This window comes from Culex quinquefasciatus, chromosome 3 (genome assembly GCF_015732765.1).
Source record: "Culex quinquefasciatus strain JHB chromosome 3, VPISU_Cqui_1.0_pri_paternal, whole genome shotgun sequence".
In the NCBI taxonomy this organism is placed as follows: Eukaryota; Metazoa; Arthropoda; class Insecta; order Diptera; family Culicidae; genus Culex; species Culex quinquefasciatus.
Window position 1 is genome coordinate 67,603,698 of NC_051863.1, and position 25,705 is coordinate 67,629,402.

Genomic DNA, 25,705 nt, shown 5'->3' on the forward strand with positions numbered 1-25,705 from the left:
TTTCAAAAAATCTTAAGGTTTTTTTAAGAAACCCAAACTTGCTAAAAATGATTTTAAATGCAGAAGAATGTATTTTAATTTGATTTCAGTTGGTTGCACTTGAATTTTCATTGAAATTTTGAAGTTTATTGTAAACATATTTTTTTTGCCCCCTGATTTTTCGGGCCAATTTTGAAGGGGGGGGGGGGGTGACAAAAACTTTTAAAAATATTTCTACCAGCCTAATGAAAAAAAATTTGATCAAAAGTGGTTTTTAATCGTGTTTTTTACCGTTGTACATAAAAAATTTACAAAAAACTTTAGGACCCTATTTCAGTGAATTTGGTCGATGAGGCATTGTCATAAAACATCGCACTCCACATCTGACATATCATCGCACAAAATATATTTCATCGCACGCCGTTCCGTCGTCAGTCGAAAACGTAAACAAACCAAAACGACTCGTCTTCTCGCGAATCGCACCATCAGCAGTCGCGCGGCGCCGTGAATCGCAAAATTTGTAGCGATTTTAGTCTATTTTCGTCCGCGCGTGTCTTTTTTTCCCCCTTTGCGTTTGTTCGTCAGTTGTCGTTGAAATGGTTGTTTATTAGGCGTGTGATTAGAGTGCTGGCAGCGGTTCCATGTGGCCAGGCCGCCTTCGTCGATCAAACTTTTCCAGTTGCGTCACGTTCGGTTTGTTTACGTTGTTTCCGGAGTTTCTGAAGATTTGGCTAGAGCGACACCCAGTGATGCGGTTATTGAGGGCGGGCAATGAATGATACGGCTTCGGAGCAGCTGTCGGAACAGTCTTTGCGTGGGGGAGAAACAACGGTCGAGTCGGTTTCGGAAGAGGGCGGTGAAGAGGGACAACCGTGGACGATTTATCAGTTTATTTGCGATCAGGCCTTGTTTTATTCACGCGAAACCCTGGATCACATAGTGCTAGTCATCTTTATCTACACGCTCCTGTGTCTGGTTCTGTACAAGCTCCTGTTCCACCGGTGCAGTCGATGGCTGAAGTTAGTCCGGAAGAGTCGCCTCCCGGCCACGGCGAACCGCGCCCTCCTGGTGACGGCCCATCCCGATGACGAATCGATGTTCTTCGGGCCCACCATTCTGGAGCTGCGCCGACGAAACTGTCGGATCTTCCTGCTCTGCCTGTCGGATGGAAATTACGACAAGAAAGGACCAACCCGGAGGCAGGAGCTGTGGGACGCCAGCGAATCGCTCGGCATCAAACCGGAGGACATCACGCTGCTGAATGCGACCCACCTGCAGGACGACCCCGCCGTCGAGTGGAAGACGGTGACGATCGCGAACCAAATTCTGAAACATCTGGAAGCGCTCGACGCCGATCTGCTGGTCACGTTCGACAAGGACGGCGTCAGCGGCCATCCGAACCATAGTGCCATCTACTACGCGACCGCCTCGCTCTGCTTGTCCGGCATGATTCCGAACAGTAACAATTTGTAAAGCTTTGTTGGAATTATTCACTGATATTTTTCGTTCTTAAATTGCAGAATGTAAAGTCTTGACGCTGGAATCGGTGAACCTCTGCCGGAAGTACATTTCAATATTGGACCTACCGATAACGCTGCTGCTGTCCACCAACTGGTAAGTAACTTCTGGAGCTACATTTGAAAAGGGGGCGGGGGATAACCAGTAGCAAATCCCTCTATGATCTTGCCAAAAGAATCTAAAGTCCCTCACTCAGTCCTTGACTGGATAGGCGTGTGGAAGAGGTGAAAGAGACAGTCTTTATAGTGCTGGGCGAAATGCACGATCGCGTGCTTGGGTGGACCCCGCTCACCGACCGATGTCCGACCGACCGTGTTGAGGTTTAATGGCCGTTTCTTCAACATCAGCATCATAAACGTGCACAGCCCGCCCTAAGGAAGCGAAGATGACGATAAGGACGCATTTTACGAGCAGCTGAGCTGTGCGTACAACAGCTGCCCAAAACATGACGTCAAAGTCGTCATCGGAGATTTAAACGCTCAGGTTGGCCAGGAGGAGGATTTCAGACCGGACGTCAGGACCTATCGCGGTGCCAACGTCGACTCGGTCCACTATCTGGTGATGGGGAAAATGCGCCAACTACATTCCCTGGCGAAAAACGTTCGGTAATGCAGCACGGAGGGCGATGCTGCAGTACAATCTCCGTGATTACGAGGAGGCTTTTCCGGGCAAAAGTGCGCCACCAGGAAGAGTTGGAGTTCGAGGACATGGAGCAGCTGCATAGCTCGAACGAAACGCGCAAGTTCTACAAAAAGCTCAACGAATCCCGCAACGGCTTCACGACGCGAGTCGAAATGTGTCGGGATAAAAATGGAGCTATCTTGACGAACGAGTGTGAGGTGACAGACAGGTGGAAGCAGCACTTCGATGAACACCTGAACGGCGCAGAATTAGAGCAGGAGAAGGAGAGGAGCCAGTTCCCACAATGAGGGCAGTTAAGGATACCATCAAGAAGCTGGAGAACAACGAAGCAACGGGTACGGATGGTATCGGTGCTGAACTCATCATTATGGGCCCGGAGAAGTTGGCGTCCTGTTTGCACCGGCTGATAGTCAGGATATGAGAGTCAGCACAGCTACCGGAGGAGTGGAAAGTGGGAGTCAAGAAGGGGGACAAGAGAGATTGTGAGAACTACCGTGCCATCACAATCCTCAACGCGGCCTACAAAGTGTTCTCCCAGGTCCTCTTCAGCCGCCTATCGCCCATAGCGGAAGGTTTTGTTGGAAGTTATCAAGCCGGATTCGTCATGAGGAGATCAACAACCGACCAAATCTTCACTGTGCGACGAATCCTCCAAAAGTGTCGCGAGTACCAAGTACCCACGCACCACGTATTCATCGACTTCAAAGCCGCGTACGACTTAGTCGATCGCGAAGAGCTATGGAAAATTATGGACGAGAACGGCTTTCCCGGACCCAGCGCATATATACAGTATTCCTAATTCCAGTCATAGCTCACCAAACCGCGATGGCGTAGTTGTTAGCATTTTTGCTTACCAATCCAAAGGACGGTGGATCGAACCCCACCCTAAGCGACTTTAACCAACAAGGCTGCAAAACTTCTAACAGTGGCATTTTTTTACTAATTCTTGAAATCGTAAATGGCCCTGATTTTCCAAATCGCGCAGTCAAAAGGATTGTATAAACAACATTTTCTCAATATTAATTCTGAAAAAAAATATGTGAGAAAAGTTTCCAGTTTTAATTTTCGGAATTCAAATTCAAAGTTATTCTTCGCTCTGCTCGAAACTCTGGATCGCTTTTGGTTTTGAGCAAGGCCTCAAATCTAAAACGAAGGTCCTCCAACCGCCAGTCAGTTGTCAACTTAAAGTTCCGTACTAGATGCACTAGTATGGTTTTCATGTTAATCATGGCGTATCGATTTCCTAAAATAATTATAACCATTAAAAAAAAACAATTGATTTTTCGCAACAACATTGCAAAATTACCCGGACAGTTCCGATTCCCCGCGCTGAACGGAATAAACGCGTACGGATGTCGTCCGGCGCTCCGTTCCGGGGAGAAATTCTCCGGGTCAAACTGGTCCGCGTTCGGTCCCCAGATGTCCTTCCGCCGGTGCAGGTTGTAGACGCTCAGGATGAGGGTGTTCCCCGGGGGAACTTTAATGTCGCCCAGGTCCACCGTCGCGAGGTTCTTCCGAACGAGGGCCGGTCCCACCGTCAGCAATCGCATGCACTCCTTGAGGAACATTTCCGTGTACTGGAGCTGCTGCAGCGAGTCGGCGGTGATGTTCAGCTCCTGGTCCAAGGGGTAGACGGTACAGATTTCTTGATAGACCTTTTCCTGGTACTCCTGGTACACTGCCAGGGCCAGAGCGATGTAGGTCATTTGCGTTCCGCTGGTGTCACTTCCCTTGAATGAAAACATGAAAATGAATTAGATCAAAAGATTCCTAACTAAGTTATGATCATACCGCTACGAGCATCGTGTAGAAATTGTCAACAATTTCCACGTTTTCAAACTTGTCCAGCATTTGATCCATGAAAATTTGCAGTTTTCGGTTATTGTTTGTATCTACTTCCGCAGATAAAGATAACTCTTGTGCATGACGCGCGGCCGCTTTTCGCATTATCTAGTGAGCAGAAATTTTTATGTATAATTCAGCTAGCAAACTTTAGTATTCCGTAATAATCTACTTCATCACCGAAGGTGTACGCTTCCGTTCTAAGCTCCATGTCCTTTTTGTACTCCTTGGTTAACCGGTATATCCACTCGAAGTGCCAGTGAAAGCGAAACAGCCTCTTGAACGTCATGTGAAATATTCTAGGGATATAAAAAAAAATAAAATAAAAAATAGGGTGACAATCAGGGCCGTGAAGCCGAAGTTGATGGAGCCCGATACTTTTGACAACTCGGAGTCCGAGTCGTAATCAACAACTTTTGTGTGGACAATCGCCATCCGATCTCAGAATCCTGTTGATAAAACTCCACCATTTTTTATATGCGGTACAGTAGTTGTTCGGTAACTGGGCGTTGTATAACTGGACTGTTTTTTGACTGGGCCGTAGCAAACGTCAAAAAACCAAAACAAACCGATATGACCAAGGGGCTGGTAGACGTAAAAATCAAATTCAATAACAAAAATCAACTTTTTTCAAGCATTTAACAAATTTAAAGTCACAGTTAAATTTAAATAAAATAAGAAGTAAACATACGGATCGTAAACCTTTGACCACCGCGGGTCAGAGTCGAGACGGCTAAAAGAAAGGGGCGCAACAATGTAGGAAAGGGAAGTAATTTGTGATTGTAGACGGTATTGTTTTGATTCGCAGTATGTTGAGTCAACTGCTGTGGATGTACCTGAAACATCGCACAACGGGGTTTCTCTTCTCTTCATTCTCAGCTACCACCTATCTCCTATTTTTATTTTGCCCTTCTGATTCCCAATTCTTCACTGATTCTTCTATTCAATATAAACATTTCATTTTAATTTTATTAACTTTTGATTCTCTTATCTCTCAAAGCTTTTCCACTCTTTTTTATCAATTGATACTGCTGTAACAAACTTTGTTTTGTTTTGTTTTTTTCCTTAAAAATATACTTTTCCTTAATGTACTAGTAATATCAAGTCTATTTATCATTCGCCTAATCTTTTTTGATTTTATTGCGAATTTATTTATTTGAATAATTCTTTATCTGTCCTATAAATTATCATTACTATAATCTAAGCTTGTTTTGTATCTCTATTTATTAACTATTGTCTAATTTTACATCTAATACATCTAGCTTCTCATTTTTATTCTTCAAAATACGCTCATCATTCTCTTACTATTGATACTTGATTTTTATAAAATAAATTCTCTTTTACTGTCCATTGTTTTGAAACTTCACCTTTTTCTTAAGCAAGGTTGGAGCCCTTACTCAATCTATGGAATGATTAAAGGATTAACACAAACATTACTATTGTACTTTTGGTAAACTTTTATAACATGCTTAGGACCAAAAATTGTAACAAAACACCGCGACAAAAGAAATAGCAACAGATAAACAGACTCAACAATAGGGAAGATTTCAAGAGAAAACAATATACAGTAAAATAACAACTAGTTTTTAAATTCAAACTAAAAATAAAACAGTTTTTGCTTTAATAAAAGTTGATAGGCACACTATAGATGGTTTGGCGCTTATACTTACATCAAACCCTACGTAATGTACCACCCCCGGCCGAGTTAAAATGCGTAACCGGAAAAGAAGGTGTGCATGCCTGGCACGAACACTCATAGCGTGTTCTAGCGTGCTGCTCGTACTGACTCAGAGCAAGGGTGAGATGTAGGTGTAAGGGCAGTGCGTGTTCGTCGGGAACCTAGTGCATAAGATCGGTCAAGGCCCGTTCTTACACTGAAAATTGCGAATTGCGAATTGCGAATAAGAAGTAAACATTGTAAACAAATTTGAGCAACTTTTGTTTTTTTTTGCTTCATCAAAAAATATTATGCATCGGTGGTCCCCTCGTAATTTTTGTTCAGCCCAGTTAGCGAGCTGCATTCGGTAACTGGGCTACGTTCTCAGCCCAGTTACCGAACAAGTACTGCATTTCCCAGGATGCCCTTGAAAGACTGGCTGCGCTAGGGTTAGATTAGATTAGATTAGATCATACGACCTTTTCAATATTAGGCTAGATATTTGCAGGGCTGTGGAGTCGGAGTCGAAGCCGGAGTCGGTGGAGTCGGGTCTTTTGGGGGACCTGGAGTCGGAGTCGGAGTCGTCAAAACTCTAATAGCTGGAGTCGGAGTCAGCTAAATTATATGAGCTGGAGTCGGAGTCAGAGCCGGGTCGTAAATTTCTGATAGACCCGGAGTCGGAGCTGGAGTCGGAGTTGTCAAAAAATTTAATATAATTTACGAACTTATTTATTGTTCAATATTTGTTATAGTTCAGGTTAATTCCCATTTTTCATATTTTAAATTTATTTATTGAATTGCGTGCACTGCGTTGACATTTTTTTGTTTAATTTATTTTTTGGTTCAAGATATTTATCCGATACCATGACGTTTTCGAAGCATTTTTATTGTGATTGGAAAGCTCACTTTCACTATTATATCAATCTTCTACTTAGAACGCAACTTGAAAAAATAGTTACTTTGAAAATTGTTTATTTCCAAACCACACAGCTAAAAAAGTAATAATCCAGCTGCGTGTAAAAGGCCTGGGTGTAAAATAAATAATGCATTATTTTATGCAATTTGATGTGATTTTACACTATGAAATACACACTAAAAAATTTGGAATTTTACATTTGATGTAATCTTTAATCAAACCGATTATCAAATCATGTAAACGTCTTTTCGATGTAAGATTAGGTTTATTTTAATGTAACTCGATAAAATTCCCATTGGGATTCCTTTACATCGTGCGAACCCTAAAATTACATCAAAACTAACCTAACTTCACGCCTAATTAGATGCACATATCTGGAGCATCAAATTTGATGTAATGTTACATCTAATAAAACCCAATATCACGCACATTAGCCACTACACGTTTGTCAGAATGTTGAAACGTCAAAACGTCAGCAAGGGTTCAGGTCGCAGCGGGAAACAATTTTTCGTTCAGTTTTTTTTTTTTTGCGATTGTGTCCTTTATTGCCGGAACTTACTACAGTTGCAACAAAGCAAATCGCTGATAAAGGTGAGTTTAATCGATCTTGAGGTGATATGCAACAGATTGGTAACATGTTTTGTCGATTTCCCCTCATTTTTTTTAGATCGCGAACATCATGGAACATAAAGGGAAATTACAGTTCAAGCCAAGTTCATGCCGCTGTTCCGCTACAGCTGCCTGGGCACTTTCTGAAAACGTTCCCTCATACAAAGATGTTCCCGAAGTGAACCGAAACTGTCACCTGCTTAGGGGTTGGCCAACACACTACAAATGGGTAGTGGAAAAAAAACAGAAGCAGTGATTAAAATGGAGCAATTCTGGCGATTAATCGTAATTGAAAACTCAAGGATAGACAAGTTTGGGCCATGAGTAAACATTTATTGTAATTTTCTGAGATGTGATGAGTGATGTGTGCAATAAAAACGTATTGTTTTAAGAAAATGTAAACACGTGTTTTTCCTCGTCCAATAAGAATGATACGATTCGTATAAGAATTATTTCCGACCAATATTACGATTAATGTAATTTTACACGATCGTCAAAGCTCTTTGGAACGTGTAATATTACGTTTAATTTGACCCAGCTTTGCGTCTAATTTGATGCTCCAGTTATGTACATCAAATTTGACCGAAAATTACACGTTTTTTCGAAGTGTGTATGTAGCCCATCAGTATGGGAAACCTTCTTGTCCGAAATGTCAAGCTCATATATGCGTTTATCCTTACAGCTTTTCATCGGTCTGATGGCCGAGTGGGCTAAGGCACCAGACCTTACTGTTGGTGCTGGGTTTGAATCCCGTCGGTTGCAACTTTTGTTATGTTTGCAAAAAATGTACATGCAGTGTGTAATATTACGTGCTTATTTTGATGAAGGTGATGTGCATGCTTTTGCATGCGATTTTACCATCAGATTTTTTGCTGTGCATCTGTATCTTTGACAGTTACTGCACACCAATTTCTCATTACTGAATTCAGTTAAATTTACTAAAATCTGCACTACTGAAATTTTCAGTAAATTAAAACTTGCTGAAAAAAAAAACAATTGAAAATTAGTGTAGCTTGCTTATTAACTTGAAAAAATGAATGTAAATTTAAAGAAGTTCAAGAAAATGTTCTAATTTTTCAAACAACAAAATTCAAATTTAGTCAGAAAATTGTTGTGCTGTAAATGCGTTTTTTTTTTAATATTCAAAATACAGATTAGGTGTCGGAGTTGGAGTCGGAGCCGGAGTCAACAAATTTTGGAAAGCTGGAGTCGGAGTCGGAGTCGGCTAGAGTTGGTAGGCCGGAGTCGGAGTTGGAGCCGGAGTCAACAATTTGTGGAAAGCCGGAGCCGGAGTCGGAGTCGGCTTAACTCAAAAAGCCGGAGTCGGAGTCGCTTGAAATATGACCCGACTCCGCAGCCCTGCATTTTTGAAACATTCTAAAAAAATTCCTCAAAAGACTTACTAACCACTTTTCATTTGCGTCCAATAGAGCTAAATTCGGCTGAAATTGCGCAGATTTTGTGTGTTTTTGAAAATGTGGTTTTTGTGAAAATCGACCAAAACAACAATTTTCACGGTCACCTTAACACGGAGTAGGTTACCCTAAGGGCCATAAAAAATTACAGTTCTAATCTGGGTTCTGAACAGTGGTTCGCAAAACGGCCTCAATTTTGAACTGTCAAAGTGGAAACAATTTACTGTTCGCCAAAAGTAGAGAGTATTGTAATCGATCATTAAAAATTCAGAAATTCCCCACGAACACAGTATGGAAAAAAAATAAATGTGCTCGGATCGGGTTCAAAATTTTTCTAGGTGTTCCCTGGCTAAAATAATAAGACCCGTATTTTTTTTTTTTTTTTGTTTGGCCATTTGGGTGACCTACGCCGTGTTAGGGTGGTCCAAAAAATAACAATTTTCGTCAAAAACTACATTTTTGAAAAAATCATAACTCCCCGCCATTTGAACCGATTTTAGCTGTCTCATACGCAAATGAAAGGTGATGGATTGGCCAAATTGAGTTAAGAACGCAATTTTGTGCAGCTAACAATGCCTCACCTTTTAACCTTCACAGATCCCCGAAAAAACGAAAACCGAAAAAACTCCGTGCATTGTTCATATACGGGAAATGAACCCTTTCTAATCAAACACCTATCTTCGTCATATGGAGAGTTTGATGCTCGATTAAAGCTCCAAAAATACTATTTAGGCTATAAACTTACCAGCAACAGCACCGCCTCGAGTAAGCACGCAAATGTATGCCACTTACTGGCCAAAAAGATCACATTTAATGCACTTTTGATTATAATTTCTATTTTGCGACACCATTTCTCATCATTTTGTTGGCACACTCAGTGACACACGCGAGAAAACCGCAAACGCTTAATAAATATCGCCAAAACCAAATATTCACTTTCGCTTACTTTTTCACGGCGCTTTCGATACAAAACTGCCCCCAACTTTCGGCAACATGTTCTTTTGCACATTAGTTGATCGCTAACAAGAAAATAGTAAAATGGGCGTGGCCCAATGCACTCGCTTGATTAGAATACATTTAGGAAATATTTTGTTCAAATGCTTGTTAAAGGAATAGAATAACTTTTAGTAAAAGTGAAAATAAATAGAAATGTTCACAAAAAGTTGCTCTACTCGTTGGTGTACTTGGTTTTAGTAAATTTCAAGGAACATTCCAGATATTCCAGCATCATTCAAACACGACCGCTTATTAGGCTTAAAATGGTTTTATTTCCTAAAAGAAGTTCAATCATGTCGTGCTATCTTGTCACTCCCTGAAAATTGATGTAAGTGCGACAACTGGCCAAAGGGATTTAAGGTTGGAACGAGTTTGACGCACGTACAAGTTAAACTACCGTAAACATTTGTAATTATAATTCGGAACTTCACCAACCAACTTCAACCAAACTTCGGGACAATGCACATAATGGTCAGCCAAACAAATTGTGTTTGTTATTGTTTACATTGCGTGCTCTCGTTTTAGTTTATTCAAGGTCAAAAATTCAAGGAAATTAAAATCTTATAGAATAATATTCTTAAATAATAATTAAATTTTTTGATAAGTTTTGAATTTCAAGTTTAATATAATAAAAGTTTATGCGAAAAGTGGCAAAAAGAAGATTTTTTCGTACATTAATCGGATGAATCTCGATTACTTTTTCAAAATGTCCTATGTACTTATGAAACTCTGGTTGTTTTGAAAAAGTAATCTAGAAATCGAATGCTGGAAAAAAACTAGTTTTACCACAAGTTGCCTTTAACTTTTTTTTGCAATCCTGAATAAACGCCTTTAGAATGGAATTTTAGCAAACATTCATGTGTCGGGACCCGTGGTGTAGGGGTAAGCGTGGTTGCCTTTCACCCAGTCGGCTTGGGTTCGTTCCCAGACGGTCCCGGTGGCATTTCGAAACGAGATTTGTCTGATCACGCCTTCCGTCGGACGGGGAAGTAAATGTTGGCCTCGGTCTAACCTAAAGTTTAGGTCGTTAACTCAATCCAGGGAGTCGCTGGTAGGCAGTTGGACTCACAATCCAAAGGACTTCAGTTCGAATCCCGGGGTGGATGAAAGCTAAGGTGTAAAAAGAGGTTTACAATTGCCTCGACAACAATCAAGCCTTCGAACACTTAGTTTCGAGTAGGAATCTCGCAATCGAGAACGCCAAGGCAATGCTGTAGAACGAATAATTTGTTTTTTTTATGTGTTAATTAAATTTACATTTAAAATTTAACAAAAAATTAAAATTTTACTTGTTGATACGAGTTCGGAAAAGTACAACTTTAACAAAAGAAGTTTTGCAAAAAAAAACATATTTTACAAATTATCTTTCAGCCAATCAGGAAAAACAGGAATACAGTCTGAATAGGTAAGGAGATTTTAGAGCAATAAATTTGGAAATCAGTGTTCTGTAGAATTGTTTTGTTCTGTTCCTGTTTTAACCAAAGTCATTCAAAACATCACGCAGAAAAAAAAATAGCTGAATAGCTGTCTTAATTCGTTTCATTTGTCCAGATTTGCCCGCAGCTTATCACGCGCAAGCGTAAATGCGCCGGCTTTAAGCTTCGACTTGACGACTTGTCGATCTTTCGAGGGAGAACGGATCGGGACTTAGAATTTGATGTTCAGTATATGGCTCTGTATAAAATCAAATATTGATTAAGAAAAAGCAACGTAAAAATAAGAGAATAAGAACTAAAACACTAATATGACAAAATCTCTCAAAATGAATTTGTAAAAAGCTTCAAATTTTGACCACAACACTGAAAAAAAACAATTCTCGAAATCGTGAATTAAATTCACGAATGCGAGAACCACGAAGGAATATATTCACGTTTAAAGTGCAAATGCACCATACTCATGAATAAATTCCTTCGTGGTTCTCACATTCGTGGACTTAATTCACGATTACAAGAATCGATTTTTTTTCTGTGAAGCAGATCATGCCCGAGCAGGTGGAAATAATTGTTATTTTCAAAAGTTCAGAACTTGTTATTAAAACACCCAGACTAGTTATTATAATAACAGAAAATAATAACAAAGATTTGTTTGAAAAATATCTCATTCTGTTGGCAATAATTATTACAAGAAAATTCGATTACAGAGAAAAAAATATTCCCGATAACTCAATTTGGTATTGCTGTGATATATTTTTTTCGGGTCTAGCAAATTTCCCTAAATTCCATTTCCCCGAAAATCATTTCCCCTAATTGTCCACATCCCCGAATACCACTTCCCCGAATACCACTTCCCCGAATACCACTTCCCCGAATACCACTTCCCCTAATCAGCCACATCCCCGAATGCCATTTTCCCGAAGTGACACTTACGCCAATTGCAGTTTTTTTTTTTATTTAAATTTTCCCGAATTTCCATATCCCCAATTCATCATTTTCGCTAAAGCCTTTTTCCATGACTAACAATTATTTTCTTTCTCAATTTCACCAAACAGCTTTTTGGGTTAGCTGTTGATTAAATGTTGTAAAATATCAGATTTTTTTTATTAACTTTTGTATACAAACGCATAATTAGATGTTGTTTTTGAGAAATTTTCAAGGAAATTTGTCTTGTTTTCGAATTTTATTTAAGAACCCAAAAATCGGACAAATACGGGAAATTCTCATATGTTAGGCAGGTTAAGTACTCGCTGCTAACTCCATCCAATTAGCTGATTTACACCATAGTATATTTAAACAACTTATTTTGCTAAACTTTTGGTAGAAACTTGCATGCCCAATTCTTATTGAGCTATTTCAGTTGAAAACGCTTTTAATGAGCTGTGATTGTACACCCACAGTTAAAGTCCATGCGGATAGTCCTTTCGAAAAAAAAAACGTGAGGAAAGTACTATTTGGCGAGAGTAAAGACATCTCGTGCTACAACAACAACAAATCCTGTTCATTCGTACATTAAATAGTTAATCCGATTGAGTGGCTTATTTGAACTCGAAAATGTGACAAAATTTTATTTATTTTTAGTTTGGGGCACTTGAAGGACGTGTAGATGAACAAACTCGAGCGTTTTTGATATTAATTTTTCATAAGTAGGTCGAATACCAATGTAAAAAGGACTTTGTTTACCAATGGCTCTTACGGCTTTTTGAAAACTAATCCAAGAAATGCCCGTTACTTAATCATCGAACCGTGGTGGCCGATACGGCAAAAGGCGCAGTTCAATATGCCGAAGGTCTCGGGTTCGAGACTCGGTACTGACACTTTTTTAAAGGGTGATTTTTGAAAATGATTTCACGAGAAAGGTACTCTCGGTAATTTCGGGATTTATCCTCTCCGTCCGTTCACAGTGCCATTTTACTACCGAACCATCAAGGCTGTATATCATAGGTACTCGCGATCTTGCTGTGCATTAGTGTGAGTGCATGACTCCGTGCCACTAAAACCAAAACAATAACAAACGAACAATGGACCGTGCCAGGAAAACCAAAACATAAACAATGTCAGTGTCAGTGGAGTGAGAGAGTCAGAGATAACGATTTTGACAACCGCACTTCTACACACTTAATCACGAGTACCTTAGGTAGAACGCCATGCCGAACCATGCTCTTTATCCTCTCGTATACCAATGCCCAGTTCTGGGTGTATGTAAAAGTGCTGATATCTAGAGTTTTTAAAGGTCCTATAAACCAAATTTTCAATTTTTGCTTTTGGGTGTTTTTAGAACCGCCTTGAGTATAGGTTATTAAAAAACACCAAAAAAGCAAAAATTGAAAATTTGGTTTATAGGACCTTTTCAAAAAAAAACCTCTGGATATGGCAAAATTATAGGCACGTTGGAATTAGATGCTGTTCTCCTACATAAAGCTATCTAGTCAGAAATTTACTAACACATTCAAAGTATTTTTACATGACAGCTGGACGTTTGTTTGCACCAGATTTGGTATCTCTTTCTAGCAAAAGCTTCCAGCTGTTTTTTTTTACTGAACGCCCGATATGTCAGCCAACATCCTTCGCAGGGCTGTGACAGCTCGTGCTCGATCATTGTTTGCATCAGGACACTGTGACGAAAAGTTCGTCATTATTGGGTTAAATTATATTTTTTCACTGGGCCTGCAAAGCCTTATAACGCTGGTACAAATTTCATTTAAAGTTTTTGTTGATTATACTTTTCGCCAAAAATTAAATCCCAAACCAGCAATGTGAATAAAATGATCGCAAATCGCACGGTATGTTTTTGAATCATAAAACAACAAAACTTCTATTGCATTATTTTTATTTTTATTATTACTATCATGTCCATAAGAAAAAAGTGTTCGTTTTGAGAATATATAAAAAAAAGTCTGTAACAATATTCATTGCATTTGAATGGATAGTCACAAACCTTTAAACAACCCATTCCCCCTAAAATGCTACGTCTGTTCTGAATGGATCCAAAAAGAAAGTTGATCATTCAAGGCCAATACGAACCGTTCAAGAAATATTATACGTAGTTTGATGTGATGAAAATTGACATCAATTTTTTTTATAAAATGCTATTTCCGCATCACCGCGTTTGTTGAAATGGCGTTCAGGGAAATGACTAATCGGGTAAGTGGCATTCGGGGTTGTGGCCCTTCGGTAATATGGGTTTCGGGGAAATGTCATAGATTCATTTTTTTCACTACTTAATAACTGATTTTGATATTGATTTCTTATTATTAGCTAATTTTAAAATTTAAAATTATTGCTGTGGTATTTACCACAGATATTCAAAATCTGAACAAATTCAGTAAACATTGGCTAACGGCTTTCAAATTTTGTTCAACATTTGAAAAAAATGGAAAATTTAACAGGGGCCAGGCAAAATATCCAAGTGAGCGAATAACCAAAATGTTTGGAAGTTCTAGCACAATAAAATATGAAATATTTCACTAGGTACAACATTTTCGATCAAACTATTGGTAACCATGGAGAGGGAGCGTTGGAGGGTATATCAATAAATATCAACCTTGATAAAATTGGACAAAATTTTCCCATAGTTCTGTACCATGTTTCACGAAAAGTTTTTTTTACTCGCAATTTGTTTTTCTTTAAATTAATAACTGAAAACAAACTATACTAGTGTGTAATGTATTTTACAGCTGTAATTTCGGCCCTAATCGTTGTTAAGGGACCCTTAAGGGTAAAAGTGAACCAAAAAAAAAATAAAAATATAAAAATAATTCCAAATAATTCAGAAACCAAAACGAGACTTTTCGAGTAATTTCCACAAAAAAAAATGTTTAGTATAATTCAAAACAGACCCATCTCACCTTTGCAACAGCTCCGACAGCCTATCAGCATCCGAGTTTCGCTCAAACTCGACCCCAATCGTAGTGGCACAAATCGTCTTCATTGCAAGCCGATGCATCAGAGGTGATATGTTGAACGCAGTCTTACCATCGGCTAGCGAATTCACAGATTGCACCAACTCTTGCGAATACTTGTCAAACAACGGAATGAACCCATGCAGTATCTTCTGGTTGAACGTTGGATTCAGCGTTTTCCGTTGACCCTTCCAAATGTCATCTACAAAAAGGTAAACGTTATTCACTGGGAAACTACTTCACTTCACACTGATGCACTCACAATCCGCCGCAAACAGTCCGTGATCCAGACGGAAGAACTTGTACAGGAAAGCCTTCTCCAGACAGTCGGGACTGGTAAGGATCTTGTGCGTAATTTCCGGATCGTTGGTCACCACAACCGGCATTACTCCCGCCATGAACTTAAACAACTTTGCAGGGTGTGCGAAGGCTCGTTGAAATCCCTCGAACAGCTGTTCACTGTTTTTGCCAATAATGAGCATCAAATTGCCAACGAGTGGATAGCATGGCTCAATAGTTGGCAAACTGGCCGCGAACGATGCCCTCCTTCGGATGTACAACCAGAGGATGGCCAAACAGGCCACCAGCACTACGAGAACCAACATTACACACCTAATACACCGACCTGTCTGGAGAACGTCTAAACTGGAACTGACCAACGCTGACCCGTCTCCGGAATGTGCGTTTATTTTTTTCATTCTAGTCTATCGCTGGTTGGATTTTCATGACTTTCTTACGTCATTAGAAAAGTTTAACTGATGTTCAAATAAAAAAAAAACACACTTAAAAGAAACCGATTCGCCTAAACGGTAGAGCCCAGGGTGTTTGTTTTCTGGCTCTGGTGGGCAAATGCAACTAATTCGAACGCATTGGCGGTTCTTTGCCCTCTCTTTTCACGTAAAAGTTTAGTTATAAGCGGTTCTCTGGACTTTCGCGATTTTTTTTTATTATTTGAATGAGCGGTGCACTGTTTGATTCAAAAATGTTTACCGATCTTTATAAATGATTTGGTGATCGATTTGTTGTCTTTTTCAAAATTATAGATTTATGAGGACAACTTAGGGGGAAAACAGATTTTTTAAAATATGTGTCTCTAAAATTGGTGACGTTTCATAAACAAAGCTCCAAGATAAGACTTTTTTAAAATGAAAACTGGAGTTTTTGGTACATTTTTTAATTGAAGGACACAAATTCTAGAATCTTAAAATTATAGGTCATAAGGAAACTCCGTTTTGCAACAATTCAAAGATTTTTTCTGGTAGGGGAACCATATCCACAATTTAACATTCCAACTCCCAAAAAAGTTGGAATGAAGAATGTCTTAATGATCCTAGAACTTTGTAGAACTCAATTTGATCAAATCTGTATTTTTTACGATCAAAAACATCGTTCAAACTTTTTTTCCGCGTGTATTAAAAAATGCTCCAAAAATTCATCAGTTCTGCAAAATTTTAGGATCATCTAGACCTACTCTCAAATCCCTGGAAACAGGGTTACCAGGTCTGAAGAGAAAAAAATCTGGCAAAAAATCTGGGAAAAATCTGGCAAGCCACTTTTCTCAAAGTAATAAGTAATTTTTTGTTCAAAAACTGTGTATTTTCATTTTTTATACATTATAGCTTCACAAAATAAACAAAATACGTCAATAAAACAATGTGAGGAAGAAATAGAAAATTATTTTTTTCTAATTGACGCTCAAAAAATCTGGCAATGCCAGATTTATCTGGCAACCTGGCACCCCTGCCTGGAAACAAGAATCGTCCCGATTGATTGAGTTATGCCCGAGAACCAACGAGTTGAATTTACCGTTCCATCTTTTTTGGGAGGCTTGGGCGTCCGTGTAAGTTGGACATGCGTTGGGCGTTCCAGTGTTAAGCTTGATTGGACGTAACATGAACTGGCCCATCCTTTAGAATTTACTGCACTTTTTTCTAAATTCTTCTTCTGTTTAACCTCTGAAGATCCCTACTTTATTAGTCAATACCGGTGCCCTCCCAAGAAGCCTGCAGTTCAACGAAAGGGAGGAATGTTAGACCGATAGTTGAAGTTGCAGACTCATCAAGCACATAGTTTTTCGCCTTATACTTGTTGATACCGGTTGAATCCACAGAATCCACAGCCGTTGAATCCACAGCATCTCCTTCAAGCATCACGTGATTATTTTTTTTTTTTGGGTTAGTAGGATAAGGTATTGGCTTTTCGATGCCTCCCGAGCTACGACGCTATGGGGAGGACTTTCATAACTGACCCGTCGGCGTGCCTTCCGAGCAACGAAGCTATGGGAAGGTCTTTCTGGTTAACATACAAAATCACTCACACAAAATTATTTTGCTCCACTATTAACTCGACGATCCAAAATGTCAGTGCGTCTGTCGATCATTGTATAGAAATGGATTTTTCACCATAAAAAATAAAACCTTATTCGAAAAAAAATATACACAATTTACCCGACGCCGTGCCTTCCGATCGACGATGATATAGGAAGGGCTTTGAAAATCACAAAACAATTGATTAAGATTACAAAAGCACAAAATAACAACAAGGCAAGACTTTGACTTTGGAACACAATTACTACGACAAACTCAACCGGCGGCGTGCCCTCCGATCAGCGATGATAAAGGAAGGACTGATATTATCATTGCTAGCAAGAAATAGCACACATAAAAACACGACAAAAGACACCCACAATAAATCACTTGTAACTCCGAATATTTTTACGACCACGCGCTCCTTTACAAATTATGCACTCACCCCATACGAACAGCGACACAAAAGCACACAAACAAAATTAACTTGAATAATCACGACTTCGCGTCCCCACTGCCAGCGCACCAATCTGTTTGACAGTTTGCAAACTTGTTTGCGGCAAACTCGCAAAGAAGGCAAAATGTATGCAGGCTAATGTTTGTACAAACAAATCCTGGCAAACTCCCAAAAAGTTCGAGTTTGTTTGCCGTAGTGTAATAGCTCCTTGATAGGTGATTTTTGTACGTGTGACGTTACACCTTGTCGGTGTAGTATTGAATTCGATGTTCCGCCGAATAATCCAGCTGATTAGATTTGGAGGTTCGTTTTAACTATAGCACCATAGCTTGAGAGATCTCTTCTTGTGTCTCGTGATTTCCAACGATCGGCGGAATTTTTTGATCGATTTGGTGTCTTCGGCAAAGTTGTAGGTATGGATACGGACTACACTGGAAAAAATAATACACGGTAAAAAAATTTGGTGATTTTTTATTTAACTTTATCACTAAAACTTGATTTACAAAAAACACTATTTTTAATTTTTTTTTGATATGTTTTAGAAGACATAAAATGCCAACTTTTCAGAAATTTCCAGGTTGTGCAAAATCACTGACCGAGTTATGAATTTTTAATCAATACTGATTTTTCAAAAATCGAAATTTTGGTCGTAAAATTTTCAACTTCATTTTCGATGTAAAATCAAATTTGCAATCAAAAGTACTTTACTAAAATTTTGATAAAGTGCACCGTTTTCAAGTTATAGCCATATTTAAGTGACTTTTTGAAAATAGTCGCAGTTTTCATTTTTAAATTAGTGCACATGTTTGCCCAGTTTTGAAAAAATATTTTGAAAAGCTGAGAAAATTCTCTATATTTTGCTTATTCGGACTATGTTGATACGACCTTTAGTTGCTGAGATATTGCAATGCAAAGGTTTAAAAACAGGAAAATTGATGTTTTCTAAGTTTCACCCAAACAACCCACCATTTTCTATCGTCAATATCTCAGCAACTAATGGTCCGATTTTCAATGTTAATATATGAAACAATTGTGAAATTTTCCGATCTTTTCGAAAAAATATTTTTGGAATTTTCAAATCAAGACAAACATTTTAAAAGGGCGTAATATTGAATGTTTGGCCTTTGTGAAATGTTAGTCTTGATTTGAAAATTCCAAAATATTTTTTCGAAGAGATCGGAAAATTTCACAAATGTTTCATATATTAACATTGAAAATCGGACCATTAGTTGCTGAGATATTGACGATAGAAAATGGTGGGTTGTTTGGGTGAAACTTAGAAAACATCAATTTTCCTGTTTTTAAACCTTTGCATTGCAATATCTCAGCAACTAAAGGTCGTATCAACAAAATCCAAATAAGCAAAATATAGAGAATTTTCTCAGCTTTTCAAAATATTTTTTCAAAACTGGGCAAACATGTGCACTAATTTAAAAATGAAAACTGCGACTATTTTCAAAAAGTCACTTAAATATGGCTATAACTTGAAAACGGTGCACTTTATCAAAATTTCAGTAAAGTACTTTTTGATTGCAAATTTGATTTTACATCGAAAATGAAGTTGAAAATTTTTACGACCAAAATTTCGATTTTTGAAAAATCAGTATTGATTTAAAATTCATAACTCGGTCAGTGATTTTTGCACAACCTGAAATTTCTGAAAAGTTGGCATTTTATGCCTTCTAAAACATATCAAAAATAAAAAAATTAAAAATAGTGTTTTTTGTAAATCAAGTTTTAGTGATAAAAGTTAAATAAAAAATCACCAAATTTTTTTACCGTGTATTATTTTTTCCAGTGTAGTCCGTATCCATACCTACAACTTTGCCGAAGACACCAAATCGATCAAAAATTCCTTCAAAAGATACAGATTTTTGAATTTTCATACATCATTTTTGTATGGACAGCTGCCGAATTTGTATGGAAAATTATATGGACAAACTAATGATGCAAAATGGCTTCTTTGGGCATACCGAAGGCACCAAAAAAGTTTCAGTCGGATTAAAAAATACAAAAAAAATCGAATGACCGAAATCCTAGAGTACTGCTCAATTCTATTTTTTGTTAAATTTTAATTTTAAAAGGTTTCTTTGTTTTTCTTTCTTATAATCCAGTAAAATGAATCTTATTTGCAATACTATTTTTTTGCATTTTCAACTTTTATCAAACATTAGTTCCGGCCCGCAACTGCTTCAGAAAAATCAGATCTGGCCCACAGGGCCGAAAGGTTGGGCACCCCTGGCTTAAACAGGTAGGAAAAAAATCGGTAAATCATCAATCAAAATGAACACAACGCTACTGAAATTCAGGTTGATGTTAGTTTTTACTAAATTCAGTCATTTTTAGTTAACACTGAGCACTAGAATGCAAAAACTTAAATTCAAAACCTAAGAAGAATGTGTCAATACAATTGTAACTCCTTAATCAATCTAAACACTCAGTGTAACAAATTTAGCCGACATGATTTGGCTCTATTTTTCTCACTGAGTTGTTGAGTAATAATAAAGCATTTACAATTAGCCCTTTTTAAATTTAATAAAATTTTACCAATTTTCAACTGCTTTTCACTCATTTTTGTTCAGATTGACAAATGTGGCGAGTGAAGTCAAAATCGAACCAAAATCGCACCAGGTTTTTGGCGCGTAGCGTTTGAAAAGGTCGTATGCGCATCGGTCATAATTTACAAAAATTAAAACTTTTTTTAGACGTAACGACAAAATCTTCAGAAGATTTGTGTTTACCTTTGTTTTGACGCATTTCGCTAGCAAAGTTCTCTTAAAAGATGGCTTTGTTTGTAAAATACAACAAAATTTCAGGTGGGGCTAGTCTTGAAAAGACTGTTTAGAATTTTGGAAAATAACTCAGGTACCTAGTCTTTAAAAAGACTGTGAATTTTGTTTTGAAATAACTCTGAGCTTAGGTAGTAAAAAAATATCGCAGCTCTAGTGTCCGTTCACCACGAAGGTTCGCAAGCCACTGTGAAGATTTACGATTTAATTCCATCGAGCACCTGATGTTGACATATCACCTTTTTTGGTGTTCAATTAAAACTAGTTTAAAATATTTTCGACGGAAATTCAGTGACTTTTCTAATAGTGCAATTTATTTTAAACCAACGGTCAGATAGAAGTTTAGTTTAGTGTCATGTAAAACTTTGTACTGTTTTGATATAATAATTGTTAAATATGGAAAAAAATAGTAATATGTACTTGTAATAATTTGGAAAAAAAATTAAATATGCATTTCATACGACCTTTTCAAAAACCACACGTAAACAATATTGACAGCGCCTCTGGTGGTGACTTCAGAAAATTTCATTCGTGTCAGATCCTTGTGGTTTACCGATTTTAAATTTAGCGATTCTTACGGGAAAGGTGGTGAGGGGTAAGCGTGATTACCTCTCACCCAGGCGGCCTGGGTTCGATCCCAGCAGGTCCCGGTGGCATTTTTCGAGACGAGATTTGTCTGACCACGCCTTCCGTCGGACGGGGAAGTGCATTTTGGCCCGGTCTAAACTAGAGAGGTTAGGTCGTTAGCTCAATTGTCTCCCAGGATTCTGTCTCGGTGGAGTCGCTGGTAGGCAGTTGGGCTCACAATCCAAAGGTCGTCAGTTCGAATCCCGGGGTGGATGGAGGCTAAGGTGTAAAAAGAGGTTTGCAATTTCCCCAACAATCAAGCCTTCGGACACCTATTTGCTAGCAGGGCTGTGGAGTCGGAGTCGGAGTCGGTGGAGTCGGGGCTTTTTGGGGACCTGGAGTCGGAGTCGGAGCTAGAGTCGGAGTTGTCAAAAAATTTAATATAATTTACGAGCTTATTTATTGTTCAATATTTGTTATAATTCAGGTTAATTCTCATTTTTTAAAATTTCAAATTTATTTATTGAATTGCGTGCACTGCGTTGACATTTGTTTGTTTAATTTATTTTTTGGTTCAAGATATTTATCAGATACCTTGATGTTTTCGAAGCATTTTTATTGTGATTGGAAAGTTCACTATCAGTATTTAACAAAAATAATTACGTTTTGAAAACATTATCAAATATTATATCAATCTTCTTCTTGGAACGCAACATGCTCATTTTATATTTAAATAAAAACAAATCAAAGTGTCGTGCTGAAAACATTTCAAGCTGACAAAAAATATCGAAAATAAGTTGCAACTAATTTTTAAATACAGTTAAACCGGCGCTCTTATGCCTTGCATATGCAACTTTGCATATACGAGTTATTGAATGTATTAGATATATCGATTACCCCAATGTTTACAATTTCTCTACAAAACTTTTTAAGTGTTGATCTTTAAATAACATCGTTGAACAAGTCTAAATTTTTTTAGATGCCCTAAATCGGGGTGATATAATTGATATAATTTAATTTATTTTTCAAATATTAGAATTTTCTCATGATTTGTATGTTTAAAGTGTATACTGGGCTGGATCACACAATGTCTTCTACGTCTTCTCAAAAAAACTCAAAAAAGCTTTAAAAACTAGTTTCTTTGAAAATTGTTTATTTCAAAACCAGGGCATTAATTTCTCATTACTGAATTCAGTTAAATTTACTGAAATCTACACTAATGAAATTTTCAGAAAATGAAAACCTGTTGAAAAAAAAACAACTGAAAATTAGTTAAGCTAGCTTATTAACATAAAAAATGAATGTAAATTTAAAGTAGTTAAATAAAATGTTCCAATTCTGGAAACAACAAAATTCAAATTTACTCAGAAAATTGTTGTGCTGAAAATGCGTTTATTTAATATTTAAAATACAGCTTAGGTGTTGGCTGGAGCTGGAGTCGGAGTCGGAATCGCTTGAAATATGAGCCCTGTTGTAGGAATCTCGCAATCGAGAACGCCAAGGCATTGCTGGAGAGTGAACAATTTATTCTGTTATCAAGTACAAAATGTTGTAATTGAATGTTATTGCTCTGTGGTTATTGTGTTAACTTTAATTCTTTTGTCTTTTTTTTCCAACCAGCCGAAAACCTAAGTCAACCTCTATCAAAAAAAAATATAAATGAATTAAGAAAAATCGAAATTACAGAGATTTCCTAACGCAGTCAACCGTAGCTTTGCAAAAACTCGTAAAACACGTGCATGAGAAAAAAACAGCTTCGTGAATGCCAAGCGCATATAATATTGCACCTATCTTTGGAGAACGGGCTAAACTGTCTGTCTAGGGCCTAGACAAATGATGAACAAGATCTCGATAAGGGCTACGAACAAGCTTTCCTCATCCTTTTACACATTCAGGAAGTGCTAACAATCCATATCGAATTTCTAAATAAACATAGTGTTTAGAATGAACTATTTGTGTGTCGTAAAACTCACAAATTTTTCACAGTCTGCATCGGTCAATGCCCCAAGGTTTGGAATTTTGCACCTGATGAAAAAAAAAAAAACTTTTCCGCAACTCGCGCCTCGAGATCTTTCCAGTGAGAAATGTCACAGTCGCGAACTGATTAGGGTGACAAGAAGAAATAAAACCGCCCACGCTCGACTAGCCATAGAGAAATTTCATGTCTTTTTTTCCTCAACGTTTTCAATTGGCACAAATATGTTTTGAAAGAATCATTCTAGACTTCCCTCGAATCTGATAAGAAAGATTAATTATTTTTAATCACTCTAATCTCCCACTGGTCTTGTAAAACCTCGCAATAGGGCAGAGCATTTGAAGAGTTGCACTGGAGCCGGTTTTGGCGCACTTTACGGTCTTGCACATGCTGCAGGCAAGCTACGAAAGGTGGTTTCAGTTTTGTTTTTCTCGCACAGCTGTGCATTTTGCCGTTTTTAGCAAATTCCCCTCATTGATTCAATGAAGTGAAAACATAGTTTTGGGCTGCAGTATAGTAATAGAGTAATTAAATTAATTTTACCCTCTTTTATTATAATTTTTTTGCAAATTGCAAGTTCTCCAATACATTTCGTGTTATTTAGTTTTGTTTTTGATTTTTATCTTTATTATGAATAGCCTTCAGGAATGTTGTTATTTTAACCCTGTTTCTATACAGTTTGTATTAGAAGCCGACTTGGATAATTTGTTTTGTCTCATGGAGAAATTCCCTTATCCTTTTAAAAACAATTCCTATCAGTCAAATCCCCTACATTGTCCCCTAGTGAGCAGAGAAAATTATGTTTTTAACCTATTTTAGAACACGTCACGTCATTCATGATTCTTTTCCCATTTTCGCGCAGGTCCGTGCTGAGCTGGGAATCGCGCCGTGCCGTGCACAACGCGATGCGCCTCCACCGGTCGCAGATGGTCTGGTTCCGGCAGCTGTACGTGGCGTTCTCGCGCTATATGGTCATCAATTCGCTGTGCGAGATCAACCAGTCGGACGTGGAGTTTGAGATATTGAACTCTTAATTTATTTGAACGAAGATGAAACACAATTTACGAAGTATTGACATCACCCCCGCGAAGAAGAAGACGAAAAGGTAGGTGAGCATATTTTTCTACGTCGAGCAAGGCCAGAACGTTTTTTTTTGTGTACCAATGATTGGGACTCTTGCTCCTACACACATAACGAAGGTGCAATAGCTTTTGTCGCTTTGCAAATGAAAACTGCAAACATTACTATACTAAATAACACATAAATTTAAAAATAAAAGAAAACACGGTCAGGGAAGAAGGAACGAAACCGATTATATGAAAACGAGATGCTTAACAGCTAGTCCTTTTTACCTACCTTCCGCGTAAACGGATCCCATCGCATGCGTTTAGAGCGGCTCTTTTTAAACTAACTTATCTGAATTATTATAATTCTTACGCATTCGCTAAGCATATTTATTACCAAACGTACCCACATTGTTTTTAAATGAAAATGTAAGTTATTGAACGAAGAGGCATGGCGAGATGAATAAAATAAAATGTTGTTAGTCATTAAAGAAGAAAGTAATGTATTTTTTCTAAGCGCATTCTAATTTAGCCAATAACAGCTGCAATTGCATTACTTTTGTACATAAGCAAACAACTCTGTTTGAAACTTTTGCATTATTTAATAAAGTACTTTTTATCGGTCGAAAAGGAAGGAAGACACATACATTATTTATCCGAACGCTCCTTGAAATTTCATGATTCGAATATTTGAAGGTTCCAAGATTCGAACATTCAAAGATATGAAGATCCAAAATTTAAAGATTCAAAGATTTGAAGATTCCTAGATTCGATTCACCCTAATATCCATGGGAACTTAAGAGGCCATCCAGAAACCACGTGGTGCTCATCAAGAATCAAGTGTTGAATCGCGGGTTGTTATAAGAGACGGTCAAAACAAAGTTGGCCGTTCATGGGACATCCGGGTACCGGTTCCAGGTTACCATGAACTGCTCAGTAATACTCCAGAGTGATTCTGGTAATCGTGTATTGTGTTTTTTTTTTGTAACTTTTATGGATCAATGTTCCTCATTTCCGGAACCTGTAGGTCACCTGGCCCTGATATTAATATTTGTGGCCAAAATACCTGTTGAAACCCACCCGGAGCATCCCCTAGTAACATTTTAGGTTTTAAGTAGGCCATAAAAGCTTATTTAGGCCGTATGCGGGTTTTCAGAACCATGATAAAACCTGTAAGTTTAAAAATGTTACTAGGGTCTTGATTGGTTGAAATTTGCCGGAGATACAGGTCGTCAATGATTTTTACGTGGTAGCCTCTCACCTCAGTAAGGCCTGGATTCAATCCCAGACGGAACCGGTGGCATTTTTCGAGACGATCACGCAAAACGTCGGTCCATTTGCGTAAAAGAAGTTTTGGGTGATTCACAACACATTACCTTCGGACGCCTAGAAATGAGCAGAAACTTGCAACAGATACCACAAAAGACCCGGGTGTCGTTAAAGTGGATTGCTTTGCTTTTTAATTTTTTTACTGAAAAGGAAAAATCAGTACATTCATAGTGCAATATCATCATACAAATCGGGTTTTATGTATAGGAACTCTATGATTACTTTGATTGAATCTTTGGGGGGTTGTCCATAAACTACCATGACTAATTTAGGCCATCGTAGGATCTCTTCATCTCATCAAACTTAATA

General features: G+C 38.0%; 1 protein-coding gene across 1 annotated transcript; it reads left to right on the plus strand.

Moving 5' to 3' along the window:
• Positions 1-408: 408 nt before the first annotated feature.
• LOC6048488 (N-acetylglucosaminyl-phosphatidylinositol de-N-acetylase) lies at positions 409-24,701 on the plus strand. Its single transcript, XM_038263496.1, has 3 exons — positions 409-1,438; positions 1,500-1,593; positions 23,866-24,701. The coding sequence occupies exons 1-3, from the start codon at positions 751-753 to the stop codon at positions 24,035-24,037; spliced, it is 954 nt and encodes a 317-aa protein (XP_038119424.1). The 5' UTR covers positions 409-750; the 3' UTR covers positions 24,038-24,701.
• The last annotated feature ends 1,004 nt before the right edge of the window (positions 24,702-25,705 follow it).

What these genes read in the sequence shown, in the direction of transcription:
- LOC6048488 (XM_038263496.1), top strand. Translation starts at nt 751, where the DNA reads ATGAATGATACGGCTTCGGAGCAGCTGTCGGAACAGTCTTTGCGTGGG. An exon ending in GTCCGGCATGATTCCGAACA is followed by an intron (nt 1,439 to 1,499) that starts GTAACAATTTGT and finishes CTTAAATTGCAG; the next exon opens with AATGTAAAGTCTTGACGCTG. An exon ending in CTGCTGCTGTCCACCAACTG is followed by an intron (nt 1,594 to 23,865) that starts GTAAGTAACTTC and finishes ATTTTCGCGCAG; the next exon opens with GTCCGTGCTGAGCTGGGAAT.